We start from the raw sequence: 15,694 nt of genomic DNA, 5'->3' as shown, positions 1-15,694 counted from the left end.
AACGCACACTTAAATTACCGACAAGGCGAGGCGGGCTTTATGAGCTATACTGCAGCCAGTCAGCAGGGGGCGATAGAGAGGGTTTGGCTTCACTTTTAGGGAGCTGTCATGTCGGCCATCTTTTTATACAATCTGTGGTTGTTATGGCTGCATACTAACTTGGTTACCTTACAAAATAAATAAGCATAGCTGCTTTAAAAGAAGAGTGAACTAAAACTAGCATGAGGTGAAATTTCGCCTGATGCTGTGAGAGTGAGCTCGTGTTGCTTTTCACATCCAGCTAAAGCAGACTTTTTATATCTGTAGTTTGGTGCTTCTGAGGGTTGAAAAGTGATGAACCAAAGTACAAAGATAAAATGCTTTGTACAGCTGAGGGGAACTGTAGCTTTTAAATGTGAAACAGAAGCTTAAAGCTAATTTGCTAGCATCAGAGCGCTCTTGTTTGCACAGCGTTTGCCCACCGTACTGACCAGTTCTTTCCTCAGCAGCAGCTCATGTCTAAATGTCTCTCTCCCCTCCTTCTCGTCCTGCAGGTCATCCTGATCCTGACCAAGTACTACCATGCGGACTCCACCAAGGTGCTGGAGAGCTCACTGTGGAGGTAGGCCAAACGTTTACACCGTGTTCCCTCTTGCTGGATGTCTTCATGTCATGTCTGGCCTCGCACTCACGCAGACCTTCCATCGGCGAGGTCAAACAGGTCTCTGTAATCTCTCCGCTGTGCCTCTTCAAGGAGACAAGGGTGACACAGAGCGCGAGGGCGGACACAACATCAGCAGGCAGCTACGACTAGAGTAGGGGACCGGAGAGTGGCGCTGCGAGGCCAGAGCGGGCATCTGTTTGGGCAGATAGCATATCAGCGTGGCACAGGGCAGGACGGCGGACACCGGCAGTGCCAGAGAGAGGGGTCATGTCTGGCTGGCAGAGCTTCCTCTATTTAGCAGAGCTGCCTTTGCCAAAAACACTTCACACTTCTCAAGCAAACGCATCCATTCTGCTCCCCTTCACAACACACTTACATACATCCTCATGGAATATTAATTTCCTCTTTATTCGTCATCCACATCCTAACGCCTCCCGGGGTGCTGCTCTGTAACTGAGCGTGTCCTTCTCGTAGATAAGGGCGAGGAAATTTAATTATATTCAATTTTGTTAATAAAAACTTAGAAAATAGACAAGACAGGGCTCATAACGCCGGCGAAAATTAGCCGTCTAGAAGGCATTCGCACGGAGCAAAACGTCTGATGGTGGTGCTTAATTCATGCCATTCACCTCACTGAGGCTCCATGACTTCAAAGCTTCAGCCTCTCATTAGCTCTGACTGCCTGTCTCCCCGGAGGACAGATATGAATAATGTACATATTTTTCTCCTTCCCATGTTGATGTTTTAATTGTTGCAGCGTATGAATAATGCGGCACATTCATGACTGGAAAGCCCACTTAAAAAAGAGAAGGAAAAAAACCACAGCGAGCCGTTGAATTAATCGCAGTTGAACCTAAATCGGCCGAGACAGAGAGAAGCTGGCCGGTTGCCTGTTGGCGTCATTGTCTTAAAAGCAGAAATTAGCATGAAATTAGCATGTTTCCAAGAGGACCCACACGTCTCCCTGACCAGGGCTGCGTCGGCTTTCTGTGTGGGGTGCACCTCAGGTCCTTGTAGCTGTCAGCCTGTGGACAGACACACTCCTCTGGCCTTTTAGGCTTTGAAGTCCCAGGGCTGCAGGATCAAACAAGATGGAGGAAGATGAATGGCTTTGCCGTCTCGACCTGTCAGGTGGCGTAGATCAAGATGCCAGGTTTTCACACGGGGGGAAAGTTAGCAGCACAGAGAGAGGAAAGTTTTTTAGGGTGGCTGAGGCAATGAACTGAGGCCCGTTTGGATCTATGGTGGTCCACAGAGGCTCGTGTTGAGTCAATAGGAGAAGCAGACAATCTGTGGCTGTTAGGTTCAACCCGAACGACCGGGTATGAGACAAATCATTACGTTTCAGCTAGGAGCTGTGCTAAACCACCATGACAAGTTACTTTAATGGAGTTTAAGTGTCTTACAATGTTGTTGTAAGAGCTCTTTCCTTAGACATAAAACTCAGGGACTTAATGAGGTATGGAAATCAGGATTCAGCACTAGATGATGACAGGAAATCTTGCTCGTAGTTGTCTAATAAAACTGCTCTTAGCATTCAAACTTGGAGACTTTGCCAGAAACATATTAGTAGTTTATTTACACACTAATGTCCTACCTTTTTAAGTCGTTCAACTTTGACCTGGGAACAAATGTTAGACAAAATACTATTAACTCAAAGTCTACTTGCTCGCACTGTTAATTTTGTTAACAAAAATAATGACGGGAAATGTTCACCAGCGACCTTTTTGTCCATGACGAAGACGAGCTTAAAATGACGACACGTACGTTATGTTTTCGTTAACGAGGCGGTCGGCTGTCGGACGTATAACATGCATATTTTCCCCCACTGTGCGTCTCATCTGTCTGTCAGAATACAAGCAATGCATTCCTGTAACTGGGTATCCCGGTTGGAATTAACGGGTATCACAAAGGTGGTTGTGAACTTTCTCTGTTAACGCAGGCTTTCTGCTTCAGGCTGTCTTACACGTCATTTGACGCCTCTTCTGCACAAAACCGAGCGATCCTTAGCTGTCTGCTGTGATGATTAAAAGTAATCTTCATTTACTGTTTGGATGATCTGCTGAAATTCAAAGTGTTAATTTAACCTCAAGAGGGAGACTGGAGGCGAGTCATCTTTTCTCAAGAGACGAAACATTTAGACTAAAAGTAATGACGAAATGTTTTGATGTGTCGTCGACTAAAACTCGACCAAAAAAGAATAAAATGTGACTAAACTAATGCGCATTTTCGTCTAAAGACTAAATCTAAAATAGCTGCCAAAACGAACTCTGCTTACTCGCCTTTTCTTTTAACTTGATCAAAGTGTACAGCCATCGAGAATCACATCTGACATCAAAGAGCACCAGTAAACGGTTCACTCGATGGCAGCTGATATGACTCTATTTGCCAGTGAGGGCTGTGGGAGAAAGTTCAATTAAAAAGCTAGTCGTGTTTTGTTTCTTATATCTTCCTGACAGGAGACTTCTTGTTGTCATGTTGTCTCTGTTGATAGATACATGACTGCTGAATCTGTTGGAGGGGGAAAGTGTTTTCATCAAGCAGTCTGCTTTCTGTTTGTAGTCCGAGTGGTGTTGACCAATTGCATTTAAGTGGGCTTTGATTGTATGCAGGGAAACTGTTTGTGCAGAGCAAAGAACGCTAAAATGCAATCCCCAAACCCATCGCTTATCTTCTGATCGGTCGATTAATTTCTATGAACAGATATCTGCATCAGGAGCGGATAACAATCTGCTTTATTAATCCCTGGGGGTAAATACGGGTGTTACAGTTGCTCTTATACAGACTAGAAGCATGACGTAATTAAATAATATATACGGTGTATTGCATAAACTGTGAATTACATATACATTTATTGTTGCACAGTTGAAAATAAGTGTCTTCCTGTGGCGGAGTATCACTGAACGTGCTCCTGTGCTTTACCAGCACATCGTGGAGTGGGTGGAAGACATCGTCCAAGAGTACACGTTACACACCGCCGTCCGAGTCCAGCTCCACCCTCACGTCACCGGCCTTGTGGATCAGTTTGTTCAGCCTGCTAACAGGATGGCACGAGCCACCACAGACTCACAGAACATCGTCCTGCATATGTTAAAGGACCTCCTCAGGAAGCAAAGGCAACTCAGGCCCTTCCTGTAGACGGCGTACGTGTCTAGTTTGTTGTCTTAGTTACGGATGTCCTCCTTCCGCTCCAACTCCATTTTCACATTTGATGTTGCAGACAAACTTCAAACAAAGACCAGCAGACGGAAAGGGAAGTCTTGACTCAATTATCTGATATCAGTTATCTGAATATTTGCTGGCCACACGTGGAGCCCCGAGACATCGACTGTCACCCCCTCGAGGCTAAAAATGTAGGCAGAAGATAGTCGATGGAGATTCGGAGATTGGTGGTGATGAAAAATGGAAGAGGCAGAAAAATGCAACCTGAAGAAAGTCTGCGAGCATACACGGTCGTATAAATCAAGTGAAATTGTTAGAGCCATCGCCTTCCACCTTCTTTGTTACGATTTGATTGTATTAGCTTTGATTAAGATGCTATTGATGTGGAGAGCGTACTTAAAGTTATTCAAAGAATCTGCGTAGGTGCAAAGGCTTGTTGAACACTCTGCAGCGGCCATGGTCTATCAGTATGTACCACTCCACGTGTCCAAAGTTTAAATAACATATACAAGTGTAAAGCTGCCAGCTCGTACCTTTTAAGCGCAACTGTAATCACATGTCTGCGTTTCTCAGAGCCCAGAGACGGACACAACTCTCCTAACGCTTTCTAACGCTGCCTGTTACTCCTGCATGTCTGTCCTTCAGTCTGTGATGGCTGCACCAGACTCCCCCTGCTATTACACGGCTGATAAAAGAGCCCCCTCCCCTCCTCTATACGTGTTGTGAGAATGGCTCTCTTTGTGAGGGGCGTCTCAAGGACCACCTAAAGCTTCGTCAGGCGGTTTCTGCATGTCTTTGAAGTGTGCACGTTAAAGATGAGAGGATTTACCTGTTGGAGGATGACTCCCTTTATCCATGCGAGTCTGTCAGCAACAGGTCTCTCTCTCCTCCTTCTTCCTCTGGTTGAAAGCTCCCGTGTGTTCAGACTCTTAATAATTGATGCTCCAGCGGCAGTGATGTCCTGTTTTCCTTGCTGAGGTGAATTACAGCAGGCAGAGGTCCGGACCCCTGATGTGACAAAAGATACACTGGACACTTAAAACTCTGATGTCCCGCTGTGTGTGTGTGTGTGTGTGTGTGTGGGTGGCTGTGTTGCAGTAGTGTGTGTGCTGCTACCAACCTCTGCAGCAGAAAAAGGAGGGTTTAAGGAAGTTTCTGGGCTGTCACGGCCTCCTCCCGGCTGCATCCCATTACCTCTGTAATCATTCTCTAAGGATTTAGTCGTCTTTATGCAAGTAGTGCACACCTTTTTATCGACTTTTGGTCAAAAGCATTATTTGTGTTGCGCCACGAGTAACTGATAAAGACAGATGAACAACTTTTTAGCATCCGCACTACTCCGGTGTGTTAAAGCCCCGAAAGGAGAGACTCTTGTGACCCTTTCGGGGAGAAAACTCTCTCGACTAGCAGCGTTAACTCCACCTGATTAACTTGCAGTATAACATGCTCTGCAGACCTTGTTGTCGCTGCTAGCAGCTGTTGTGCAACATAATATAATAATAATGCTCCTACTGCGTGCATGCTCTGCATTGAGCATTGCCTTTTTAAATCTGCACGTGCATGCTCGGTATACGTGACTTGATGTACGTTATTACTCATGTTTGTGTGGTGTTAGGGACCGAGCAGGAAGGCACAAGACTCTTTAAAGCTTTTTATTTTACCCAAAAAGGAATCTCAAATGTACAAACCAGAATAACAACTAGGCCTATAAAAGAGATCAATTTAATATAACTCCTCTTAAGCTGATAAAAACTAAAGTATGAACAAAACATACAGACCTGTCACAATGAGACAAAAGGGGAGCATAAAGGGGTTCGGCCAAACCAACTCAAACACAACAGGTAAACAAAGATTACATACATAGATGCTGATTGTCTCTTTTCCCATTGCCAGTGAAGTATCCTCCTGTCGGTCTCTTTTCTGCTGCGTCACCGTCTGATGTCACAAAGGCGGCCAAAACAGGGTCAGTAAACAGTGAAGATGTTACGGTGGTTAGGTCTTTATTGTATCTATCACTCATTCAGTCTGTGTATCAAACTCGGCACCGACAAATTTGGAACGATGTTCGAGCGCTGCTCGGACAGAGACGGGCGGAGTTTGTAGCTGAGATGACAAGGAGTCGCAGAAGTTACAGACGGAGCATAGCATCGCGCCGGAAAGGGGGCGGAGATTAGCGTGTTGACACGGGTACAGTGTTCCCATCAATGCCAATTGGAGACGAAGCGATAAAGCTGTGTGTTAGCGGGTGTTGCCTTTTGCTCCAACCAGGAAGTGCCGTCCCCCAACAGTCAGGTAACTCAAAGGCAAAGAAATAATGATCAGTAAGACAGAAATGTGTGTCTTACCTTGCGCTGTAAAAATGTGCGCGCTAACTTTAAACAATGTAAGATCAATACCAAATCAAACTAAGTGTATAAATCAGAATCAGGGTTTACTGCCAAGTAGGTTCACACATACAGGAATTAGTTTTGGTGTTTTAATGCAGGACAGTTATGACAGAAGTAGAATAAAAATAAGTGAAAGACTTGGAGCAAGATGAATTTAAAAACGTATCATACAAAATTGTTTGTGATACGTGAGAGTGTAGGTGAAGGTGATATTACCTGTGTGGCTGTGGCCATCACATGCGGACAGAGATGAGTTATTAAATGGTGTAAAAATAATTCACTACAGACGGATTATTTCAAAACATTTAATTTATTGTCTGATATTCTAAAAACCTTGCACACATTGTGGAGGTATCTGCACATCTGTCCCACTCTGCGTCTTGCTTAAGGACTCATAACAGAAACTTGTCTCGTCCCGTATCGTCTCTCAGCGACTCGTCCAGATTTCCGCCTTAAGCAGATCAAACTGCGGTACTGCGTCGGGGTAAACAGAGGGAAAGGTGCTCGTGGATTAGGCAAAGAGGAGAGGATTTGCCACAGCTTTACCAAACACTGTGATGACTTTGGGCTGACAGAACTCCTCTTAAGACTCTGTTGCTCCGAATCGAGCCGCAAGATACTCGGTAAACCTTCCTGATCCTCCAACTGAAAGAGCAGATGTGCACTTCCCTTCGTCAGATGCTCACTGCGAGTGTTTATTTTTAGATGATAGAAACTGTGGAGCTTCAAATATCGCGCCGTCAGATGGAATTGATTGTAATGAACTATTTTAGTGAGATTATATGTGGAGATTTAATGTCTCCTAAAGGGTTAAATCCAGTTTTCAGGGCCTTTAAAACCTGAAAATACCAAAAGTAAATATATCGGAGAGTCCCTTTTGTTTAAGTTTTATAAGATATAAAGTGAAACTTTAATTATCTGGATAAAGATCCAAGTACATCTGAGCTGTACCCACAAAATTGGCCTTTAAAATCGGCCCTCAGAACGCCATGTTGGTATTTATATCCACATTTTAGCCTTAAAGTTCCACAAGAGTCCGTGCATACATGCTGTACTGTATATGACCCATTTACTCCCATCGTAATCGTACGCTCACACAAACGGGGTGTTGGTATGGGAGTCGGGGGACGGGGTATTTATAATTCATGCAGTCTTCACACGTCTTTTGAAGAGGCGAGGGGGGCTCGTAGCCAGGGGTGGGGGGGGGCTTCACTGCTCCATTATGGATGAAGAGATCGTCTGACAGGGCAGCACTTTCACGTACAGCAGATCAACTGCCGCACACGTCCACAAACACACCCGGACACGCAACGTCCGCCGTGTGTGATGAAAGCGTCCGATGTGCTGAGCCGCCTCGTCGACCAGAACGACGGAGACGCTTTCACTGGTATTCAAAATGTAAATGATTCACTTCAAACGGAAAGTATGGAGAACAATTAGGTTCAACTGCAGCTGTAAGAGGATGCACGTGTTTATATGCACGGTGTGAGTGTGTGTTCTTTAGGGCTGCCCTGTGATAACAAAGCTGTGAAGAGCCCTAGTTTGTTTCACTTTTTTTTGCTGCATCATTGGACGCAGAGCAATGCAGGCAATAAACTTTAGAGTCTCACAATGACCCTTCAGTGTTTATCACGGGAGCCTAATTTATCCAAAAAATAGACTTGGCTACGACCGACATCTTGATTCCTATGCACCAACGGCGATCGGAGCTACACCAGAGGGGAACACTACGAAGCAGGATGTGCGGTTATCGAGGTAACTTCAAGGTTAACTCCGAGTTTTCAGTACTACGAAGCTGTTTCGCTCTGTAGCAGGTTTGAGATGAGAGATCAACCTGAACTAAGCACCACCTACTGACCAATCGGGTCTCTTGATTTAGGAGCTCTGTGAGCTGATGGTGAGGGGGAGGAGGGGGAGAGAGCGGTAAAACACTTCCTGTTTACCGTCTGATTTTATGAAATGTATTCATGTAAAATATGCCGATCAGCTGATGGCAGACTCACCATGTTTAGATTTGTTCCAAACAACGGCCCTTTATGTGAACGCGCTCACAGAAACCCTGGGTTGACTTATGGAGTTGGTAACCAGCGTTGTGTATCCTTTGTCAGGTTAAGTGTACCAGATACCCTGGGCATGTTGAACTCGCTTCGTAGGCCTCTGGTCTTATGATGGCCGTCAACATGAAACCTTGAAAAGAAGAAGAAGAAGGTATGGATAACGCAAACCAAAAGAAAATAAATAATAATTGTACAGATTGTGAAATAAGGAAACTCATCGAGTTGTATGCAGAACATAAACATGTTCTCAACACACACACTGGCATAAAATTGGAGCACAATCAGCACCTGCAGGGCGCGGACAGCGCCGCGTTTCTGTCTGAAACATGCTGGTGTTGAGGGGAGAGCTCTTCAATTAATTCAGACGGGGCTTACCTGCAGAAATGAAAACTTTCCATCTCTCTTATTGCCCTTTCCTTAATTATCCTGTAAGCAAGACGCGCTGTCGGCGTGTTTTTCTTTTCAGTTTTGTGAGCGTTTTACTTTTACCGTTTGTTGAACCTCGTATTAAACTTCTAAACCTACACCTGCTCCGTCGCAGCTGAACAGATACACCTTGGTGCAACACAAACAGGGCTTGAGTCTAACTGGTGCAGAGCGTGACTTAAAGTCAGTCATAACTTTCAGCTCTTGGTCTGATGGAACGTTACACCCAGGCATACGCCCAGCTGGTGCACTGGGCTCCAGTAGGGTCTGCCGGACGAGCTGCTCGGAGCGGCTTTGAAGGTGCTCCACTTGTGTTCTGGTCGAGATGACTCCTCTGCAAAACACATCGACCTGGTTATTGAAATCATTACAGTCTCACTTGTACATGCTTGTGTGCGTGTTCTGTATAGGTTGGAGCGTATGTGTGTGTCTGCATGCGTGTCTTGTACAGAGGGAGCAAGGGGAGCGCAGGACAGGAGGAGATGGGAGGAGAGCAAAATAAAATCACCTCCAGCCTACAACGTCCACACCTCTTCCTCGTCCGTCCATCTCCTCTTTCATCCTTTTTCTTCTCCTCTCTGCACGCGGACTCAAACTCAGAATTTCCTGTCTTTATAACAAAGCCGCTCTTTAAAGAAACTGAGCAATCAGCGAGATGATAAGCGATGATACAGGAAGTCAGAGCTTTGATGATTCCTGCAGGAAAAGTGGGTCATGACAGCGCGATGTATTCCGAGAGACGAGACGTTTTTTGTCCATCTACAAAACGTTTGTACGCTGATTTTTAGTCATTTAGAAATATGTCTTTATATTTCTTCGATGACTGGCAGCTGCGTGATTCTTTGTTCTTGCACAGCAAAGCAACAGTGCTTATGGGGAAAATGTATCCAGTTTGTAGTCCTCCATCAGAGAAGGTTTGGATACTAGACAACATTAGAAACAGGCCTGACGTACTGCCATCAATATGTTTTATATACTACACACGTTTAGTTTGTACGACAGAATATTAGTGCCTTTGTAAAACTTGAAAAGTCCGAGATTAAAACGGCAAATTTATGAGAGAATTAAGTCATAAATTCGGCAAATTAGATTTTTGAGAGTCTGCAGGCTCGAGTTTTTCCTGATTCCGTTTGTAAAGCAGTCGTGCTGTCTCCTTCAGAAGGAGCTGTCAGATCTTGAATTGAAATTAAGAACTGTAATTAAAGCCAAATTGATTTGAGTAGTTTTGTATATTTTTACATGTAACGCAGGTTCGTTTCCTTTCAGTAGCCGTCATGTAGCCGTAACCCCTGGTGCAAACGGGGAGCATAGAAACGTGCGTCTCTCCAGCAGAGGGTCGCTCAGTCTTTCTCCTCTGTGAAGTCTGCTTCTTGTGTGCAGAGAGGCTAAATATGCTCCGAGCGCCGCGCCGCTCCACGGTTCTGGTCCGTCAGTCGACGCGAGCCCTCGCCCACAGGCAGTGGGAGTCTGTACCGGTCTGTACGTGGTGTTTTATTTTGAAATGACTTTCGTGTGTGACTTCCTGTTTGGAACGATCTGCTCTGTTCAGCTTGACGCGTGCTTGAAGCGGCCTCCGTCAAAAATAGACCCGCCGCGTATCTTTAGCGGAGCAGAGCGGAGACACGCTTCTGGGATGCGCCGGAGACGGACTGCGGCGCGTGCTGTGGAATCACGAGCATTGACTTGAATGGCCGTGATCGACTCAGTCAATCACGCACCTTTGTTTCATCTCTTAAATGTTTTAAAGCTGCTGCTTTGAGGTTCATGGCTGCAGGGAGGCTCCACATCTACAGCTCACTCCCCACTTTGATGCCTCCTTAATCAGTTTATTTCAGACGTGAGTTCACACACACACACACACACAGTTAGTCCACTGTTACAAACGTGTTGATGATTAGCCCCCACTGTGGTCCAGATCACGTTCCCCCAGAACTAACCCGGGGAAAAGAGCCACAGAGTAGAAGCATGCCCTTTAAGGCTTAATCAGAGCAGCATGTTTCTCTCCTCTTCCTCTTCACCTCATCCTCTCTGCACTTCCACTTATTAATTCCCCTCTCTGGTTCATTCTGTCCATTTTCCTTCTTTTCCTCTCCCTCGGTCCAGATGGTCAGGGGTGCTGTAAATACTTAACCGAGGCGAGCGCATCGTCCTCCCCCCACCTCGTAGCTTCCCTCCTCCATGCATATTTCACAGCCTGAATCGAGGGAGAGACGTAAAGAGAAAGCGGAGGGAGAGACGGCACCCCAGAGAGCGCTGTTTGCTACATAAGATGGCAGGCAGTGAGTCTGCCCTTCACACTGTAGTGGTTTGATGCAGACGCAGTAAACAGGACTGTAAAGGATCTGTGCCGAACTCTTCGAGCGATCACAGTTACATAAAGAAGATGTAAGTGAAGATGGCTTAAAGATCTTTTTCAGCTCTGCAGAGGAAAGAGTGAAAAACACAGAAGGAATCAATGAGCGGCTCCAGTGATGGATAATTCACAGTGTTTGTGCAGAGGAGAAGTCTGCTCGTGTCTCCAGCCCCCCCTCACTCCCCTCTCTGTGTCTCACAATAACTGGAACGAGGAAGCAGCCGGCTGTCTTTGTGTCGGCTTGTTTAACTTATTGTCACTTTATTAAAAAAGGACATTTTATCCATCTACCTGTTCCCGAGCGACGGGTCCAAATCACGAGTCGCAGAGCAGCAGCAGTCACTAATAATCCTGCACTCCTGCTCCTGCAGGCTCATGAAGCCGGTCGAGTGTAGTAACCAGTTACTATAAATATCACTCGCTGCTCTGATGTCAGGAGAACAGTTGATTCCTTTATTATAGAGCAGTTACATTGCTGCTCATGGTCAGCATCTTAACCCCCGAGGCAACAGTGGACGACACTTTGATTTAAGACGATGCAGTGTTGTCGAGTCACCGAGCCGAGAGTCCCCGGTGTCGTGGGGTATTTCTTATTCCTTTACTCCATAACGTTATGATACTCCAGAGTCTCTCCCACTGAATTTCAGCTAATTAGCGATCGATTAGTTTCTGTTCTTACGGACAAGAAGCCGGGCGTTAGCTTTATCAAGAATTAGTGTTAAATTAGCTTTACCAGTGGCGTTAGCTAACTAACACGTTTACCATCCACGGTATACTGTCCTCCGCTGCTTCATCAGCGGCCCGGCTGTGGGCCCGGCACAAAACAGAGAGGAGAGAAAACAGACATCATCAGCTGTTTTAACTTCCTGTAATTCATCACGTGAGCTAGCAGGCCGCGGCATTGGCTGGCTGCCCCCAGTGATGTTTTCACAGCGCATGCCGTGCAGCGTAACAAAGACCCAACTAATCGATGATGAAATTCGTTGCCAACTATTTTAATCATCGATTTTAATCGATTAGTTGTTGCAGCCCGACACTACTCTACTACTACTACTGACCATGCAAACCACCACAGGCAAGCACCAAATCACCTCTCCTTTAATCATTTTCCTTGTCCAGCAATGACCACCACGAGCACGTCCTCCAACTGTAAACGTCACCACCACAGACAGCTCCTCTCTTGATCAATCCGATCAGACAATATGCAAAAAAATGGCAGCAGGTGATTCAACTTGAGGTCACTTAGATCGGTCTTTAAATAGTAGTCCATTTGTAAAGTTTAGGACTTGAGGTGTCCAGAGCACTGCAGAAGTCTGAGGTGCCTCCAGGGTGCACCCAGTGTCAGCTGGTGCAGGATCCAGCCCCCCAACCAGCCTGCAGAGTAGCCCGATTGATAGATGAATATATGCGCATCTTTATTTTTCTAACATCATTTTTTAAGGGTTTAGTAGACAATGGGGATGATACTTAACATGTAAGATGCATATTTCCTTCTCCAGCACCTACAGTGTACTAAACACAGAAAAGAATGTCCACATCCCTGCTGGTGTTCGGTGTATACACTAAATCCTCCCACGAAACAGGACCATTTTACAGTTTGTGGGTCAGGTAGAAATGTAAACATGCACCTTGCACACAACAGAATGATTGGCAATATTAATCTGTGGCTGAGGAGGATGGAGCGGTGCAGAGCCGTCTATCTGATCGGACCTGAAATGGACTGGAAAATGGGACAACTGTGCGAGAGCATGGAGAGAACATCATGTCACTCAGTGTGTGTGCGCGCAGCCCCGCGGTGAGGTTTGCAGTATAGACCTGCTACATATCACGTGCATGTGTAGCATGTTTTTGGCGTGTCTGTGTTCATGTGTGGGAGTGGGATCGTTTTCACACTGCGGCCGTGTGCCCGGCCATCTGGAAGACGTTTCCCGTTTCCTCAAACATTCTTCCTGCGAGGACGGACACAGGTCCACGACTGCACACAGCTGGAGCACACGGAGAGGAGAGGGAGAGAGAGAGAGAGGGGTCCTTGTGGATTTGCTTCTGACTAAACTGTGAAGTATACCTGCAGGAAACAATAGTTGGCACAGAGTTCACAGCAACCATCTACTTCTGTCTCCGTCCACACAAACACACACACACTCTCTCTTTCCTCCTTTTTTATCTTTATCCCAATTTCACGGCCTTGCTGGGAGCTACTTTCCAAAAGGACGCTCTGACTTCTGGACCACACGCTGCACAGAGAGGCTCAACAACAGAGCTGCAGAGATAATTGTATCACTTATGGTACTTGTAGTTTTGTTGGGATTTAAAGCTCCTCAAAATAAATCTGATGTGGAAGGACCCGGAGATGTTTTTGTTACCTGTGAACCGTGAACTCAATGAAAGCAATATAAAGTCAGCGTTACTAGTTCAGTAAAATTTAAGAGGACATACGACCACAGTGGGAAAGCTTTATACACTTGAAGTTTGGCATGTTCTTTCAGCCTGCCTGATATTAAGTTTGACTTCGCCGTTAGTCTATTAATTGTGGGGGGCCTATTTTCTGCTGAGGGGGTCAAGTGTTGGCTGTTGATGATCTACACCGATCAGCCATAACATTATGACCACTGACAGGTCGAGTAAATAACATTGATTACTAGTAGGTCGGATATGTGAGGCAGCAAGTGAACATTTTGTCAACATTTTGCGAGCAACTTTGACAAGGGCCAAAGTGTGACGGCATCCCGAGGGTGTTCCCGGTCTGCAGCGGTCAGGACCGACCAAAAGGAAGGACAATTGTTGAACCGGCGACAGGCTCGCTGCCTGTGTGGTCCGATCCAACAGAATAGCTACTGTAGCTCAAACTGCTGTGTGTTCTGACACCTTTCTATCAGAACCAGCATTCACTTTTTCACAGTTTGTTGTATATGGGGCTGCGTAGCCACTTAGGGTCAGGGTGCCAATGCTGACCCCTGTCCACTGCCTACAATGAGCACATGAGCATCAGAACTGGACCACGCAGCTATGGGAGAAGGCGGCCTGGTCTGATGAATCACGTGGATGGCCGGGTGCGTGTGCGTCTCTTACCCGGGGAAGACTAGCACCAGGATGCATTATGGGAAGAAGGCGAGCCAGCGGAGGCAGTGTGAGGCTTTAGGCAATGTTCCGCTGGGAAGCCTTGGGTCCTGCCGTTCATGTGGATGTTACTTTGACACGTACCACCTACCTCAACATTGTTACACCCCTTCATGGAAACGGTGGCCTCTCTCAGCAGGATGATGCGCCCTGCCACGCTGCAGACATGGCTCAGGAATGGTTTGAGGAACATGACGAGTTCAAGGTGCTGACTTGGCCTCTACATTCTCCAGATTTCACTCCAATGGAGCGTCTGTGGGATGTGCTGGACAAGCCGATCCATGGAGGCCCCCACCTCGCAAATTACAGGACTTAAAGGATCTGCTGCTCACGTCTTGGTGCCAGATATCTCAGCTCACCTTCAGAGGTCCAGTGGAGTCCATGACTCGACGGGTCAGGGCTGTTGTGGGGACCTTCACAATATTAGACAAACCTCAGAGAACAACCTGGTAAATGCTTTCAGCCCCTCGAAGATCAAAATCTGTATGTAGAGTCAGTTAGAAGGACTCTACTAAACTATTTATTCTGTGCTGCAGTGCACTTCCTTAGAACGCTGTCTCATATTTTTCCACAGGAAGCTCCAAATATATTTGTCAAAAAGTTCTGCAAAGAAAGATTTTGCAAAAGGCAAAAATAAAAGATAAAAGTGCAGACGTCTAAGATTGACAAGGAACCAAAATAATGAAGAGAAGGAAGAGAAAAGGCTCAGATTGAGGAGAATAATAGTCTTTCATTAGTGAGCATTAATTGATGTTTTAACCTCGTGTCAGCCGTTTGAATGCTGCTCTGAGCCTCTGTGCAGACGCAGGAAGAACAAGGGGACGGAGATGTGAGACGGAGGTAAAAGGAGGAGAAACCGCGGCTTGGACGAGCGTGTGAAATGTTAATTGCACTTTAATAGAACAACATGTCACAGTCTTACAGAAAGAGGGACGCAGATTGCCTTGTGAACAGCACAGTTATGACAACCTGCACATGTAGTCATTAGGTGCTGCAGAGTGCTCCGCTTTCTACTTTCTGTCCCGTCTGTCGGCTTCTTTCCGCACACTTAAATTATACAAGCGAAAAAATGTTTCCCTCGGTTAAATCGGAAATCTGGGGATTGTGGTTAAAGAGAAGCACACGGCGCGTCAGAGCCAAGCCACACTTTCCTGGCTTCATCAGAGAGAAAGCCTGTTTTGCTTGATCAACAGTGGCTCGGGGAGAAGTTTGAACACGCACACACACAAACGAGGCCCCGGATGTCCCCTGTGTGTTTGCATGTACAGTAGGAACAAAGGCAACCTGCAGCAGGTAAAACCGGGCATAGAAAACACACACATAAACCAGGTTTGTTACCAGTTTGGCAAACGGCTTCAGCGATGAAATGACAGATGTGTTTGCAGCTCATATATTGACCTGCTGTTTGTTTCAGTGTAATAAAAGCAGCCTGTGTGTTTGGATGAGCTTTGATCGTATAACTCGAGCTGCACGGCCACAGCTGGCCTTTTTATAAAGTCACAACTAAGCAGAATTCACTGCTGAAGCTTCCACGGGGCAAATCCTGCAT

The 15,694-nt window shown here is 46.1% G+C and overlaps 1 protein-coding gene across 1 annotated transcript in view; it reads left to right on the top strand.

The window, feature by feature from the left end:
• Positions 1–15,694, top strand: part of sorcs2 (sortilin-related VPS10 domain containing receptor 2) — a 353,714-nt gene that overhangs the window by 106,355 nt on the left and 231,665 nt on the right. Inside the window, exon 2 of the mRNA XM_069672327.1 lies at positions 534–601. Within this exon, the coding sequence (XP_069528428.1) occupies positions 534–601 (68 nt within the window). The remainder of the gene's footprint in view (positions 1–533; positions 602–15,694) is intronic.

The sequence above is a fragment of the Semicossyphus pulcher genome, unplaced genomic scaffold (assembly GCF_022749685.1).
Source record: "Semicossyphus pulcher isolate SPU_LCO1_2020_fin unplaced genomic scaffold, fSemPul1.0.p SCAF_21, whole genome shotgun sequence".
Classification (NCBI taxonomy): Eukaryota; Metazoa; Chordata; class Actinopteri; order Labriformes; family Labridae; genus Semicossyphus; species Semicossyphus pulcher.
The sequence above is the reverse complement of the archived record's forward strand: the minus strand, read 5'-3'. Positions and strand labels throughout refer to the sequence as shown.